The sequence below is a fragment of the Lepidochelys kempii genome, chromosome 12 (assembly GCF_965140285.1).
Source record: "Lepidochelys kempii isolate rLepKem1 chromosome 12, rLepKem1.hap1, whole genome shotgun sequence".
NCBI classification, from domain to species: Eukaryota; Metazoa; Chordata; order Testudines; family Cheloniidae; genus Lepidochelys; species Lepidochelys kempii.
In genome coordinates, this window is record NC_136391.1 from 38,670,191 (window position 1) to 38,686,849 (window position 16,659).

Sequence of the window (16,659 nt, forward strand, 5' to 3'; positions counted from 1 at the left end):
CTCCAAACTGTATGCCACTAAAATGAGTACTACTAAAGCTTGCTGGAAGGAATGCAATCACAAGGGTACAGTAGAACATACAACCTGGTACTTTTCTAAACTTTGAATTCTTTTCATGTAATATTTCTATAATATAGATATAATGTAAAAGGGATGTAGCAGTCCAGTCACCCACAGTTATTCTGGGGTTTGGCAGTCAGCGATAACATGTGCAATGTCAGAAATTGTCAAGAATTGTTGCTCTTGGCTGGTAAATACTCATAAATTCAGACCGTGAAGTGCCGCCAGTACAGCATATCACATGGTTACAAAATATAGGGCATGGAGAGGAAATGGATAAATTAACATATTCCTTTAAAAACAAAATCAAGCAGTCTTTTTCATTATGGTCTCCTTTTCTCGACTGCACTTCAGCACACCCAAAATCCCTGTGAGATTCTGAAAATGACCCTTGAGGTCACTCTAGGACAGGGGTTGGCAAACTACGGCCCACAGGCTGGATCCAGCCCGCTAGCCGTTTTAAGCCCGCTGGGTCAGGGCCGCATCGCGCAACTCAGCCCCACTCTGGTGCTCCAGCCGGGGCGCTGTGTCGGGGCTGCACCATGCTTGAGGTAAGCGCCGCTTGGAGCCTGCACCCCTGAGCCTCTCCCCGTGCCCCAACCCCCTGCCCCAGCCCTGATCCCCCTCCCGCTCTCCAAACCCCTCGATCCCAGCCCAGATCATCCTCCTGCACCCCAAACCTCTCATCCCCAGCCCCACCCCAGAGCCCACACCCCCAGCCAGAACCTGCACCCCTTCCTACACCCCAGCCCCAGCCCTGATCCCCCTCCCACCCTCCAAATCCCTCAGTCTCAGCCCGGAGCCCACAACCCCCTCACATACCCTAACCCCAATTTTGTGAGCATTCATGGCCTGCCATGCAGTTTCTATTCCCTGATGTGGCCCTCGGGCCAAAAAGTTTGCCCACCCCTGCTCTAGGAGGTCACTTCCTTTTATCCCCACTCCTCTGTGGCCATCCCCCTGGACACAACTGAGAAATCAAATTTTATAAAAACCTGGGCTAGGATAATTATTTGTTCTTTCTCTGTTGTTGGTTTTTTGTTTGTTTAAATCTGCTGATCGGTGTGGTTTGAAAAGTTTATTGTACAAATTACAGCATATGGAAGCTAATTATTTCAGCATTTGGTATAGGTTTCAAAGAAGAGATTATTGGGGAGACATTATTGATTCAATATGCCCAAAATGTATTCTGACCTCTCACTTCTCCTTATCATAAAAGTACATACTTAAACTGTTCTGTAATGAGTAAGATGGTTTCTGATTGCTCAGAGCCAACAATGAACCTAACCTAAAGCAGTCAGCATGCAGATCTATAATGATTCACTGAGCACAAACATTCATTAGAAATAATCATTAAATCTACACATTTATTATATAGTAGGAACCCAGTGTAACAATATATTGTCAAAAAATTAATGTCTCTGGCTGTGAGAATGAATATCTTGGCTTTGTCTCCTTATTTATGCAGCAGCAAGAGACTATTCTTTTGTAAGAATGTTCTGTTCCGTTGACATTCTCACATAACTCGGCCAACCGATTCAAGGCCTCTACAATAGCCACTACTAGAATTATAACCCCTTCATTAGTTATCACCGCTGACCCAATAAGGTATTACATTCAGCACCAGAGTAATAGCTGTTAAATATTTTTGAAAATGTATATAGATGTAATACACTTCCCTAATTACTAGGGCTGTCAAGCAATTAAAAAAATTAATTGTGATTAATCGCACTGTTAAACAATAATAGAACAGCATTTATTTAAATATTTTTGGATGTTTTTCTACGTTTTCAAATATATTGATTTTAATTACAACACAGAACACAAAGTGTACAGTGTTCACTTTATATTTATTTTTGATTACAAATATTTGTGCTATAAAAACAAAAGAAATCGTATTTTTCAATTCACCTCATACAAGTACTGTAATACAATCTCTTTATCATGAAAGTTGAACTTACAGATATAGAATTATGTACAAAAAATAACTGCATGCAAAAATTAAACAATGTCAAACTTTCGAGCCTACAAGTCCACTCAGTTCTCCTCCTTGTTCCGTCAATTACTCAGACAAACAAGTTTGTTTACATTTGCTGGAGACAATGCTATTCACTTCTTGTTTACAATGTCACCTGGAAGTGAGAACAGGTGTTCACATGGCACTGTTGTAGCTGGCGTCGCAAGATATTTACGTGCCAGATGCACGTAAAGATTTATATGTCCCTTCATGCTTCAACCACCCTCCCAAAGGATATGCGTCCATGCTAATGAGGGGTTGTGCTCGATAACAATCCAAAGTAGTGCAGACCGACGCATTTTCACGATGTTCACTTTCATCATCTGAGTCAGATGCCACCAGCAGAAGGTTGATTTTCTTTTTTGGTCGTTCGAGTTCTGGAGTTTTCACATCAGAGTGTTGCTCTTTTAAGACTTCTGAAGGCATGCTCCACACCTTGTCTCTCTCAGATTTTGGAAGGCACTTCAGATTATTAAACCTTGGGTCAAGTGCTGTATCTATCTTTAGAAATCTCACTTTGGTACCTTCTTTGTGTTTTGTCAAATCTGCAGTGAAAGTGTTTTAAAAACAAACAACATGTGCTGGGTCGTCTTCTGGGATTGCAGTAACATGAAATATATGACAGAATGTAGGTAAAACAGAGCAGGAGACATACTATTCTTCCCCAAGAAGTTCAGTCACAAATTTAATTAACGCATTATTTTTTTAACGAGCATCATCAGCATGGAAGTATGTCCTCTGGAATGGTGGCCAAAGTATGAAGGGGCATACGAATGTTTAGCATATCTGGCACATAAATACCTTGCAATACCGGCTACAAAAGTGCCATGCGAACACCTGTTCTCACTTTCAGGTGACATTGTAAATAAGAAGCCGGCAGCATTATCTCCTGTAAATGTAAACAAATGTGTTTCTTAGTGATTAGCTGAACAAGAAGTAGGACTGAGTGAACTTGTAGGCTCTAAAGTTTTACATTGTTTTGTTTTTGAGTGACATTACGTAACAAAAAACCCCCCAAAATTTGTACGTTGTGCTTTCTCGATAAAGAGCTTGCATTACGGTATCGTATGAAGTGAATTGAAAAATTCTGTTTCTTTTGGGGGCTGCAGGAAGGGCAGCCAGCACATCCCTCGGCCCGTGCTATTTGAGAATAGTTTGAGAATCACTGGTCTATGTTGAGAATGGTTTGAGAATCACTGGTCTATGTTGCAAGTGAAATCAATATATTTGAGAAAATGTACAAAAATATCAAAAATATTTAATACATTTCAATTGGTATTCTATTGTTTAACAGTGCAATTAAAACTGTGATTAATCACAATTAATATTTTTGTGTTAATCGCTTGAGTTAACTGTGATTAATCGACAGCCCTACTAATTATCTTTTCCAAAGTGATTTTAAGAATGTAAAAAATTGCAAATTTTATGAAAATATGGCCTATAGCATTAGCAGTACTGTATATCCTTGTAAGCTAGGGGCATCAGACACCTGGTCCATTAACAAGAGCCAGTCATCCCTTCAAAGCCCTTCTCCTGCCCCATATCATGGGCTTTAGGATACATCTATAATAAGAAATGAAGCCGAAGGTTTTTATGCAAACATAGAGTCTAGCAGAAAAAGCCCCAGCTCTGGTTAATTACAACACAGCACTCTGGTCACTGGCTGCAGGGCTCTAGCTTCTCCTCTCTTCTCACTGAACAGTTTATGTAGAGCTTCTGGGTTTCTTCTGGAGGTGTCCTTGGGACGTTAGTCCCCAGTGCTGCTTTATTACACTTATAGGAGTCCTGGGCAGAGATCTTCCTCTGCCTATTGGGATTAAGGCAGGGCCTCTGATTCTACACCTTGATTCAAAGGCCACTGGAATTAATGGACAGGCTCCCATTGACTTGATTGGGCTTTGTATTAGGGCCACAGAACAGCATGATGTAAACACTAGTGTTCCATTTTGTTTCTCTCCTCAGAATGTTGGTGTAATTCCCACTAGACTAATGGGAATTGGGTGCACTCGTTACAAGGAAAATAGGTTCAGCAGTTAGTTATAGGAAGCAGTGTGTAAGTGCTACATATTATTACCTGTTAGAGGAACAGCCTCATTCTGTTTTTGTTAATCAAAGGTGGTTTTATTTTAATTAAAGAAATGAAACCTGTAGTATTTAGCATAATCCCTCGGGATGGTTTTGTTCTGTCACTAGTGCTGATACATTTTGAATATAGAACTGTTTTGTATCATAAGCAAGGTAAACATTTCCAGCTATGTTGGCTATTAACCCTTTCACTAAAGAACTGAAGGAATCCAGATTTTATAAAGCACAGCAAAATGCTTCTGGCCTAACTGTCCTTCAGTATGAATACCATATTCTCTTGGAAACCCTTGCAATTTAACTTAACCATTATTGGTGGATAGTTTTTTGGTGGGGTTCTTTTGTTATTGTTTTGGTCTCACATCTGTTTTGTAGTTACAGATGTTTCACAATGCCTTTGTAATTATGGTTATTTACAGGATACTTTCTCTGTTGGTTTGTCTGCAGGTGTTACACGGTGCTCAGTTGATAGCTGTTGCCTCTGCAGATCCTGCATCTGGGGGCGTAGATGGATCCCCACTCCAAGGGAGTGATATCCAGGTCCAATACGTCCAGCTGGCACCAGTGACAGACCACGCTGCTACTAATCAAGTACGTATTTTTTCCCATTTGAAAGTACTTAAAAAGATGCAAATGCCTGTCAGCGTAACTATGTTTCTGTCCACAAATATTCTATTCCCTTAGGGTTTAGAATACGCAATTTCTCAACTCTAAAAATGTCTCCTAAAATGAGTGCCTCCATTTATAAACAGCCTTTGACTATTCCTGGCCTTATTCCTATCTCTGAGTCCTTGCTTGAGTGCCCCTAGAGAATAGTCATTTTAGTCATCATCATTTTCCTGAATCAGTAAAAGAGGAACACCAAGCTGATAAGATAAGAGAAAGATTTTTGCCTGGAGTCATATCAGGAAAGCTTCTTTCAGCCTGAGGTTCTCAAGTCCAGTCTTCTTGAAGGGTGCCTGCCCTTCCTGCCTGTAGTTCAATCATTTTGATCTACTGCCTGGATTTCCCACATCAGCTGCAGTGTTAGCAATTATAAGCAAGCACTTGAGGCTTTGTTTTAAAATGGAGGCATTATCCTTCATGCCAACATGAATGTTCGTGTAGCTGGCTATAGAAAACTCTTGTTTTTCTCAGGAAATATAAAGATACTTGCACTTGGCAGTGATCTCAGGCCATCTGACTGCAACCCGACAGTCACTCACCAAGAGTACATGCCTAATATTTCATCCACTCAAAGCAGTGACTGATGCTGACAGCAACAAAATGAGGCTGGTCTCAAACAGTGTCAAATTTTCTAAGGTAGTTGCTTTACTCCCAACACTGCTCGAAGGAGCCCAGAAGGAATGCAAACTGAGCTGCCAGCCGTATCATGTACAGTGTTATGACAGCAGTGCCCCTAGCTGGCTCTAGAGTTAGATTTTGTCACTATTCCTATTGTAAACCCCTATTTTGTGTGGATGTCTAACCTGGCTGCAAAATGGGCAAAAAATTGCTTTATCAGCTCTCTGGGAAAGAAAATGTTGCGTTTTGTAAGTTAAGATGTTCTCCAATATTGTGTATGTGTATTGAAGGTTACCAGTTTGACCGGTGAGTTTTGGACTGTTAAGATTAAAAAATAGTTTCAGTTTATAAACCAAAGTCCTGATTTTTTGAGGGCCTCCTGAGTGTTGCAGAGCATCCCGGACTCAGATTGGAGTGAATGCAAGTTGAGGTTGTGGCAACAAGAGAGTTTTAAATGGCCTGACTTTCACATGAATTTTGAATACAGGGGTGTAATAAGCAAGGTCTGCTGTTGACAGCGTATTTTGTCATGAGTGGAAAGAAACCCTTCCCAGGTGTGCTGGAAGTGTGCATATTCAGAATGATGTGCGAGAGCCATAAGCCTTGACATGTAACCTGAAGCTGGTCTATTGTGTCCAGGAGCTTTCTGGTGTTTTAATGCCACTGGAAAAAAAAATAATAATAGTAATTATGCATTTTTATTTATAGATTCCCCTGTGCCTGAGGGCCTCTGAACGCCAAAAGAATATAGCTAGAACTATGACTTTACAGAGAGGGACTGTATGGCCCAATAAATTATCAAACCAATGTTAGAACAAAATATTCCTGTACATTCTCTACCCATAATGTACAATAAATAAGGACAAAAATAGTGTTTTTACTAATGACCACATGGCTCTTCCAAAGCAAGGTACACTTAATCTTAGGGCAAAAGCGTCACAGAGAAAATATATGAAAACGAAAGGAGGTCCCACACGCTTACTAACCACACCAGAAATTGCCCATATTCCGCATGAGGAGGCTAGTGGTACAATGTCCTTTCCAAGTCTTCAGCAGGGGTTGGGGTCTCCCTTTGTACAGAAGATCCCATCCGTTTGCTCACTCAAAGTGAAGGCCCGGAGTCTGTTTAAACTCAGCCAAACATCTTTCTTTGTCTCTTGGTCTCTGGAAAACCGAGTTTGAACCGGTATATGCAAATCACCTCAGGGCATGGTACCTCTCTGGAGTTATTTACAGTCTTTGGTCTGGTCTACGCTACAGACCTATATCAGCATAGCTATGTCGCTCAGGGACGTGAAAAATCCACCCCCTAAGCAACGTAATTGTAGCCAGCTAACCCTCCGTGTGGACAGCGCTATGTCGGCGGGAGAGCTTCTCCTGCCAACAAACCTACTGCCTCTCAGGGAGGTGGATTAACTAACATCTTCACTGAAACACTGCAGCAGCACAGGTGCACCGATGCAGCATTTTACCTGTAGAAGTGCCCTTAGCAGCTCATCTGAGTCTGTTTTGAGTTCCTGGAGGAGCTGTGATAACCCTTCCCCATGGAGTAGAGCACAATCCTACATAAATCATTCATAAATTTAAAACAACAGTCCCCAAAGATACTGCATGGGATTACAGTGTCTTTCACAAATGTCGCAGACAATAAGCTTCTCAGTACGGGGCTCTTGCCATATTTATTTATTTAAAACCTTTAAAGTGCCATGCACACTTCTGGCTCTATCCAAGTAATAAAATACTGCTGCATCACACATTCAGAGGTGCTTGTTCATAGTAAATTGCCATTCCAGATCTGGGCCCCAGAGGGGTCCCATAAATCACTTCCCACTGAATTTGTTAGGGAGCCATTTTTTTGTGACATTATCATCCCTCTCACCTATTAGATCTGACAGGCAGTTGGTTGTCGAGTCCAGCAGTAAACATAGGCATCTGTCTCCCACACGATTGGCAACCACAAAAGGAGTCACTTTTTTTCAGAGACACTTTGCACTGTGTTAGGTTTTTACATTGTGGCTAACCTCAGAGATTTATACCAAGTTGTAGATAAACTGAAAGGAATGTAAAACAAGAGGGGTATGGAAAGAAATGCAAAAAAGGCTAAAAATAAGTTCACGGTAAATATTTCCTAGTTTACACAGACTAAAAACTAAGGAGCTATAAATGTAAATTAGTAAAACGAACCTAATATTTGCATCACCTTAAAAAGTATGCATTACTTATGAACTCATAAACAAATAACCAGTTTGGCTGAAATGATGGAGTGGTCCTGCATCGCTGGATATGAACTGATTGGATAAAGGCAAAAATATTAAATGCACATTTTAGCTCAGTAATGCAGCAGCAACATGTATTATTTATTTTTCCAGAAAGTTCTATGCAGAGATATTTTCGTGCTCTCAAACATTTTGAATCTGTTTCTGTATCCAAGCTTCTCAAAAGTGGCCCTTTTTGTCCTCCAGAGCCAAAATCCAGCACCCTGCACAAATTCCAAGTTCAAAACATCATATGTGAACACCTACTTCAGGTCTCAGAGTAGCAGCTGTGTTAGTCTGTATTCGCAAAAAGAAAAGGAGGACTTGTGGCACCTTAGAGACTAACCAATTTATTGGAGCATAAGCTTTTGTGAGCTACAGCTCACTTCATCGGATGCATGCTGTAGCTCACGAAAGCTTATGCTCAAATAAATTGGTTAGTCTCTAAGGTGCCACAAGTACTCCTTTTCTTTTTACTTCAGGTCTGAAAATCAGCCTCTAATTTCTCACCTTTGTGCCCTCCAAACTGTGCCTTATTGTTTTTGATGCCAGGTTGCACATGTAAAATTAGAGGCAGAAATGAGGCTCCTTTGAAATTAATCACTCCTTTGAATTGAACTGAAGCAGATACGACTGCCCTGATGTTCAATACTAATTTCAGTTTATTCAAGCACAGTTTTGTACTTGCAAGTTAATTTAAGGCACAAGTGTTAATAACTAGAAGTCTGACTGGTAATTTGTGCTCACAAATCAGGTACTTAGACATCTAACTACTAGTATGTCGGCAGTGCATTGCAGGCACAAAATTGCAACTGCATGTCCAAAGGTCGGGTTGACATCTGGCTGATATTCAGGGCCTAGAAGTAGTTTGCATACTTTCATGTCCTGATTGCATTATTTACTTATAGAAACTCTAATGATTCTTGACATATTATTAATTTGCAAGAACAAAATGTGGTAATATCACATATTATTTTTTTTCACTGAAATCTCCTGATTGGGGGTCAAATTTTGGTTAACACGGGGGGAAAACCACACAATGCAAGCTCACTTGTAAGCCCTTCAAACAGTCTCGTACTTCTGGCCTGATATCCTGAATCCTGGATATATAGTCAGTGCTTGTGGTACAGATATTTTTTCCAGGTGTTTAGGTGGTAGCTTTAAAGCTTAGCGGTTGACAAGCTGTTAGCATTATTCTCCTGATTGGCACTGTTGTATAGGACAAGTAAATAAGCAATCAAATGACTCGTAGAATTCCACAGGAGAAAAAATTGTAGCTACATGTAATTACTAGCAACAGAACACACAAAAGCAGGCAAGAATTAATTTCACAGTGAAACCTTAATTTAAGAAGAAATCTTTGACAAGTTGATCTTCACAGTATTTTTATTTGAATAAGCCACTACCATCCAGCAAAGTGTTTGGGTCGGAAAACCATTAGCTGTGTTTCACTCCTGGTTCCTCTGAAGCCCCATCCCAAGTGTTGACGCTAGTTTTTCCTTATTAGGAGAGAGAGGGCAGTAAATAGGGTGTCAAAAAGTATCTTTTCCTGTAATGGCAGTGTTGCTACTCTATTGCTTTTGCATCCCGTCCTGTTCCCAGAGCATCAGCTAGCTCAAAGGTACAACTTATATGACAATCTAGGTTCGCTTTGCTTCATGCAAATCTCAGGCACAATCCCCTGAGGCTCTCCACATTAGCTACTCATATGGAGGCCTCGCTTGACTGGATCAATATGTGAATAACTCCCATTCTTAACGCAAACATCTTTTTTTCTTTTTCTTTTTAAGAGTAAACTGGTTGTATGGGGTTTTGGTTTGTTTTTCTTTTAATCCTGTTCATACAGGTCTATTTCCTCTCTGTAGGAGTCAAGAATTCTTGGCCTCATTCTAGAGGGAGAAAGTTAATTTCTCAGAAAACACCAGGATTATTTACAGTACTTATATTCTTATTTGACCTTGTTTATTAGGTGTGAATTGTACTTAAATGTGCCTGTCTTGTGTTGTCTGAGAACCCTTGGAGGAGTATATAAAAGGGCCCATTGTACACGGTAAAGGTGGAATGCTACTGCGCTAAAACTTATATAAACTCCCATTTCAATTCCAGTGTAGGCCTGATCCACACACAAGTTTTGGGTTGGTGTAACTATTTTGGTTAGGGGTTTGATTCTTTTTACTGAAATAGTTGTACTGATACAACCTTTAGTGTGGATGGAGTTATACCAGTATAAAGGTGCATTATAACAGTATAGTGTATTCCCCTTTCTGTATGAGCATAAAGTGCCTTCTGCCCATCTTTGGAAAAATAAACTCCTTTAATTTTGGACACATTAGGAAGATCTGGTAATTAATTGAGATTTATATGTGGCCAAAAGGAAGATAATAAAATATTTAGCATGAAAAAAGATACAGTGTTTTAACAACACTTTGCATTTTTATTAGCTTTGTGTTTTTCAAAATGCTCTACAAATGTGTACTCAGCAGTTTTCCCTATACTCCTGTGAGCCAGGTAAGTGACATGATCCCTTTCTCTCAGGTGGGGAGGATGAGACGGTGAAGCAACTGGCATAGAAGGCCACGCAGCAAGTCAGTGGTGGGGCGGGGATTAAAGATCTTGAGTAACTTGCTTTTAGCATCTTCTTTAATGCACTTGCATTAAGAAGTTAATATGAAGTAAAATATTAATTCATTTTTTGTGTGTTTCTTTCCATAGAGCACAGATTCCCTTCAATCAACTATCCAGCCAGAAATGCAGATAGAACACGGAGCAATCCAGATCCAGTAAAACAGGAACTGTGGAAGCTTCATAGATCCAGATGCCAGTGACCACAGTCAGAAGCTAAAGGCTGCCGCCCACGTACAACAACAGGAGAAAGGATGTGACCACCAGACTAACGGACATTTTCATTTACGTCTCCTGTAAATATCACTGTTCTGTTGGTCTGTTTGTTTTTACACACATGGCTAGATCCTCACCTGGTGTAAATCAGTGTAGCTCTGACTTCAGTGGAACTACATCACTTTACACCAGCTGAGGAGTTGGCCCTCTAAATATACAGGTTCATCCCTTAGGTATTTAAGGAAAAATATTCCCTCTATGAGAAAAAGAAAAACATCTAATCAACCAAAACATTAAAACCAAATTAATGTTTTATCCCATCATTTCTTCTGTGAATCATACCACTGAATGTCCGTAGCTCTCTTATCAAACACATTGCTGCTTTGCAGTACGTGCGTTATCACATATAGAAAATCAAGAGCTCAAATATTTTTCATTGTTTAAATGGCTTTTTTATTTGCTAAGGTGTTTATAACAAAAAAGAAAATGTTTAAAAAAAACAAAACAAAACCCATACTGCAAGTATTAGCCTTTTGCTGGTGATTTCTGTTCAGTGTAATGAAAAATTGTATTTGCAAAAGACTAACAATTTTGTTTGTATTGTTGCTTAACTACTTTTCTAAGGAAAAAATGCTATCAAATGCTGTAATTATGCATTTCTAAAGAATCAAATAAATGTGTATTTATGAACAGTGTAGTTTCCCTCTCCCCACAGCCCCCCATTGTATATCCTTAGGTGAGAACACATTTTATGTTGGCTATTTTTATAACACTATAGCTGTGAAATATTTATAGATATCTGCTGTCTGTAGAGTCTGCTGATAGTCTAGTCTAGTACCAAATTCAGAGGTGAGTCTAAGTAAAGTCTACAGGGAAGATGAGGTCTAGTCTTACTTTGGTCCCACCAAATAGGCATGACGCTGTCATTAGCCAAACCCCAGTCTATGGATTTGCAGTGGCATTCCATCATGGGAAAAATTTGGTTTGTTCCAATGTGAAACTTTCTGAGCTTCAGAGTCTGCAAATTGCATCTTACCCACTAAATTTATGAAGCCATTTCAAACCAAACTTTATGAGGGTTCCTCAGAATTTTTCTCCCTGGAGTGACTCCCAACTCCTGCCTCCAGTCCTGTGGGGAATGGTGCACTTTGTACTTTCTGTGAGCAATAGGTAAGTGGATATGAGTTAAACCTGGTTAGATGATTCGTTGTCAAGAATTTAGGCTGGGATTAAGTAAATTGGAGTTGGTCACCCGACTCCTTTAGTCAATCCTCTTTGAAACCCCAGCCTTATTCTGTTCATTTTTGCTCTTTTTATTGACTACATAGTTCCTGGATAGATGTTTTCTACTTAGGAATCTGTTCTGCTGCTGCCACATATGCTTTATGCGATATGAGGGTTGCTTTCTCGGGAGGTGTTGATCTAGTTATTTATTCCAATTACTTTATCTGTGTTGAGCCAGCTGAATAGTGCCCTTTAGATTAAATCATTCTGTAAGATTTGTGATTCAGTAGTTCAGTAATGAGGTCTAATTTGGTAGTATTCATGATCTTGAAATCACTGATCTGTCTCTGTAAGAGACTTTCCTACATCCCTTTTCATTCCTCTGGCACTCTGGGCTTACTCTGCTAAAAGGTTTCAAAAAATAGAGCAGGTCCACAGTTACCTCAAAGGCCACCTCTCCACCTGCCCCACCCCTCCAGAAGTGAAATATTGACCCCATTGAAGTCAATGGGAGTTTTCCCACTGATTTCAACACACCCAGGATTTCACCCCAGATGTGTTTATTTAGTAAGCTAATTTAAAGGGAAGAGATATTGTTTTCAGGACCATTATTGGCTAATAGAGAACAGACCTGCTTGTGCGTTTCAGCCAGTGAGAAAAGTATAGTTGTTTATTTTTGTAACTGAATAAGCTAGGTTCTTATTGACAGATAATATATTATATATCTATTAAAATGTTAGTGAATGAGACATAGCCACAAATTCTATTTGGCTTAACTTAGGAAAACATCCCTCCGGAGCTGTAGGCCTCAACACCCAAGATTTCTTGCAAATATTGTCCCTGGTAAGTAATAAGTTTACTGTAAGTTCACACTTTTCATTAGGATATTTGCTGAGGCACAAGTACAATACATATTACCAGCCAGAATCTGTCAAAACTACATTTACAACAGGTTAAAGAATATGGCTACTAGCCAGTTTCTTTTTTAATAGTGCTTCCCAAACTGGGTGATGTTTAAATAACTTTGCATCCAAAGGGAAGCCTAAAAATACAGTGATTCCTGCATGTTTTAGAGTGGCTGTTTAATAAGAAAACACTATTTGGAAGTGACAGTGAAGAAGCTTGGGAAGGTGAAGCTGCTGGTTATTGAGGATAAAGCTACATAATCCTCCCTTACCATATTCCTGTTGGAGGTAAAACCTTCATGCTCTCCATCAGAAAGTGCTGCCTTTCCCCCCTGCTCTGAGACCTGAGGAGAACAACAAGTGCACATGCTGCATTGTGTAAACGCAACACATACGCATTTAAACCATAGTGTCCTCTCTCTCTCTCTGCATTTTGCAGCTAGAGTACAAGATGGAGCCGATGGCAAAGGCTTGGTGTCAAGTGATTTTTCATTAACCGTTTGAGCACTGCATGCTTTTGGCAGGAGAGGATGAAAGTGATGATAGGTGTGTGTGTGTGTGTGTGTGTGTAGATACCAGTGTGTATCTATATATATCAAAGAAGAACTAGATAAATTCATGGAGGGTAGGTCCATTAATGGCTATTAGCCAGGATGGGCAGGGACGGTGCCCCTACCCTCTGTTTGCCAGAAGCTGGAAATGGGCGACGGGATGGATCACTTGATGATTACCTGCTCTGTTCATTCCCTCTGGGGCACCTGGCATTGGCTGCTGTCTGATCAGGGTGAGTGCAAATCACTTAAAATAAATAGGAAAAGAATATTAAGGTTCTCTTACGGATTCAGATATTTAGATTGTGCACTCCTAGAGGCAGGGACTATATCTTCCCCTGTGATTGGCTAACACGTAACACATTGTAGGCAGTATCACAGTATAAATAATAGTACTTCAGAGAACAAGGGCATCAGTGCTGGATCAGGTTTCAGAGTAGCAGCCGTGTTAGTCTGTGTCCGCAAAAAGAAAAGGAGGACTTGTGGCTCCTTACAGACTAACCAATTTATTTGAGCATGAAGTTAGCTGTAGCTCAGGAAAGCTTATGCTCAAATAAATTGGTTAGTCTCTAAGGTGTCACAATCCTCCTTTTCGTAGTGCTGGATCAGATGCTTCTGTTGGTTGTTCCCCTTCCCCCAGCCTCTGTCTTTAGATTAGCAGGTCGTTGAGGAAGGGCCATCTTTTCTTGAATGTCTAGAAAGCAGCTGGTTCATTGTGGGCCCTACCATATACAAATAATACTAGTCCTGCATAGGAGGACATAGGATTCAATTCTAAACTGATTTCCCCTCCAATGGACCCCTGCATCTGTAAAGAGCTGCAATGGGCCTCTGTGCCGGTGCAGTGGTCTGTCCGTGTAGAGTTCATTGCAGGATTGGGGCCACAGTGATCAAAAACTCTGTGAGGCCTTACAGTTTGCCTGGCTCTGAATGAGGCCAAATTAGCCTTGTTTCACTTTATTTATGTCCAGAGTGGTGGTGGCTTGACCTTTTAAGCAGACCAGTTGGGAATGGAGCTTTCTTGTTATGTCTCCCTCATTATTTTTGGTCTCTGCCTTTTTAATAAGAAAATGGCTCTTTTCCCTTGCAATAAAACGTCTTTAACATCCTAATTTTTTTTTTAAATTGGATTTTTCACCATACTCCTTTTGTTGGGGTTGCAGATATTGATAACATGTGACTGCAGTTATTCATAAAGAGAGAATGTTTATAACAGAGTAAGTCCTAGTCTTGTCAGCAACTCACCTTATGACCGATGGGATAAACAATGTCTGAATAGTGTTGTATTATTTAATAATATTTAGACTTGAAGCTTTTCTGGGCAGAGACTGTGGATGACATCTTGGCCCCTTTGAAGTCAATGGGATTCTTTCCATTGCTATCAAAGGGGCCAGGATTTCACTGCTTCTATTCACACATGTCTAAAATTCCTACCACATTGTTGGTACAATTATCTACAATAATAATGAAAAATGCTTTGAGATCTTTTACCATTGGAGGCCTGGTTCAAAACCCAGCTAAATCAGTGCGTGTCTGTCCATTAACTAATAAGGGCTTCTATGGTCCTCACCCAGCAAAGCATTTAAGCATGTGCTTAACATTAAGTATGTGAGTAATTCCATTGAAGGCAATGGGATTTGTCCTTAAAGTTAAGTGAGTGCTTTTCTGGATCACGGCCTTTTCCAATTCTAATACAACTTTTCTGAGAAGGGGTAACCAGAACTGCATTCAGTAGTCAAGGTGTGGGTGTACAATAGATTTATATAGTAGCATTATGATATTTGGTCTTATTTATCCCTTTCCTAATGGTTCCTAACATTCTGTTGCTTTTTTGACGGCGGCTGCACATTAAGCAAATGTTTTCAGAGAAGTATCCACAGTCACTCCAAGAGCTCTTTCTTGAGTGGTAACAGCTAATTTAGAACCCATCATTTTATATGTATAGATGTGCATTACTATACGCTTATCTATACTGTATTTCATCTGCCATTTTGTTACTCAAACAAAATGGCAGATGAAATACAATATAGATAAGCGTAAAGTAATGCACATCTATACATATAAAATAATGGGTTCTAAACTCTTTATAACTCTCTTTTCAGTCTGCTTTGGACTTAATTATCTTGAGTAATGTTGTATCTTCTGCAAACTTTGCTACATCACTGTTTACCCCCTTTTCCAGATCATTTATGAATATATTGAACAGCACAGGTTCCAATACAGATCCTTAGGGGACCTCGCTATTTACCTCTTTCCATTGTGAAAACTGATAATTTATTCCTAACCTTTGTTTCCCATCACTGCTTGCTTTGCTTAACGGTCTTTGGTGGGGGATCTTGTCAAAGGCTTTCTGAAAGTTTAAGTACATTATATCCACTGGATCACCCTTATTCACGTGCTTGTTGACATCTTCAAAGAGTTCTGATAGATGAGGCATGATATCCCTTTATAAAAAGCCGTGTTGACTCTTCCCCAGCACATTGCTTTCATCTATGTATCTGATCATTCTGTTCTTTACTATAGTTTCAGCAAATTAGCCTGGTACTGAAGTTAGGCTTACTAATATGTAATAGCCAGGATCGTCTCTGGAGCCTTTTTAAAAAATTGGTGTTACATTAGCCATCCCTCCAGTCATCTGGTACAGAGGCTGATTTAAGCAATAGGTTACATTCCACAGGGTGAAATGCTGACTGTATTGAAGTCAACGACAAAACTCCTACTGACCCTTGAGTGGGTCCTAGATTTCATCCCTTCTGTCTGCCTGTTTTAGAGTTTTATACTGCTGCCCATCAGCATAGCTCTGAACACCTTGTATGTAAAACTGAACGCAATAGTGAAATCCGTGGAGGGCTTTGCAAAGTCTGAGAGCCCGTGCAATGTGCAACAGAAGCCAAAGGAACAGGAAAGGTGAGGTAGCTGCATTTAAACTTCCTGCAATAAGTCAAGCTTTTATGGTTTCTAATGGTGCGCTAGCTGAAAGTTCCTACAAGTTGATACAGAACTTAAGCTCAGGGATCAGAGCAGAGAATCATCTCCTGGTATTCTGTAATGCATCACTGTGTAAGTACTGAAGACCAAATGAAAACATCACAAAATGCTTTAAAATATAATAAGTAAAAGGAAGTTTTAGGAATCTTGGGACTGAGGTGAGATCGATCTCCACATCCCAGGACTGCATTTGCTGAGGGACCGGAGCACCTCTGAAGACCTACAATCTTTCTCTCCCCTTGAAGTCAATGACAGTTCAGACCTCTTAGCACTGAAAGCATCAAACCACAAGTGTATTAAAGTTTGATGGACTGGAGCTCAAGTTTAAACTATCTTAAAAAAAAATCTCTTTTTTTGATTTATCGTAGTGTCACTTTGTGCTGCAAAAATAGTAGCGGTAGAATAGACAATGGCTCACCGCGTCTGCTGTAACCCAAACGACAGCTAAATTTGTT

The 16,659-nt window shown here is 40.0% G+C and overlaps 2 protein-coding genes across 5 annotated transcripts in view; both read left to right on the forward strand.

Annotated features, from left to right (window-relative positions):
* Positions 1 to 11,226, forward strand: part of BANP (BTG3 associated nuclear protein) — a 244,584-nt gene extending 233,358 nt beyond the window's left edge. For 3 of the 4 annotated variants that reach the window (XM_073308162.2, XM_073308164.2, XM_078848137.1), the window contains 2 exons: positions 4,607 to 4,750; positions 10,411 to 11,226. In XM_073308162.2, coding sequence (XP_073164263.1) covers positions 4,607 to 4,750; positions 10,411 to 10,482 — 216 coding nt within the window. In that variant the 3' untranslated portion in view covers positions 10,483 to 11,226. Of the gene's footprint in view, positions 1 to 4,606; positions 4,751 to 9,563; positions 9,635 to 10,410 lie in introns of all 4 variants that reach the window. The other variant, XM_073308163.2, reaches the window with a different exon arrangement.
* A 148-nt stretch (positions 11,227 to 11,374) lies between these two features.
* The window catches only part of ZNF469 (zinc finger protein 469), a 411,666-nt gene continuing 406,381 nt past the window's right edge, over positions 11,375 to 16,659 (forward strand). Inside the window, exon 1 of the mRNA XM_078848136.1 lies at positions 11,375 to 12,603. The gene's annotated coding sequence lies outside the window, so the exon portion shown is untranslated. The remainder of the gene's footprint in view (positions 12,604 to 16,659) is intronic.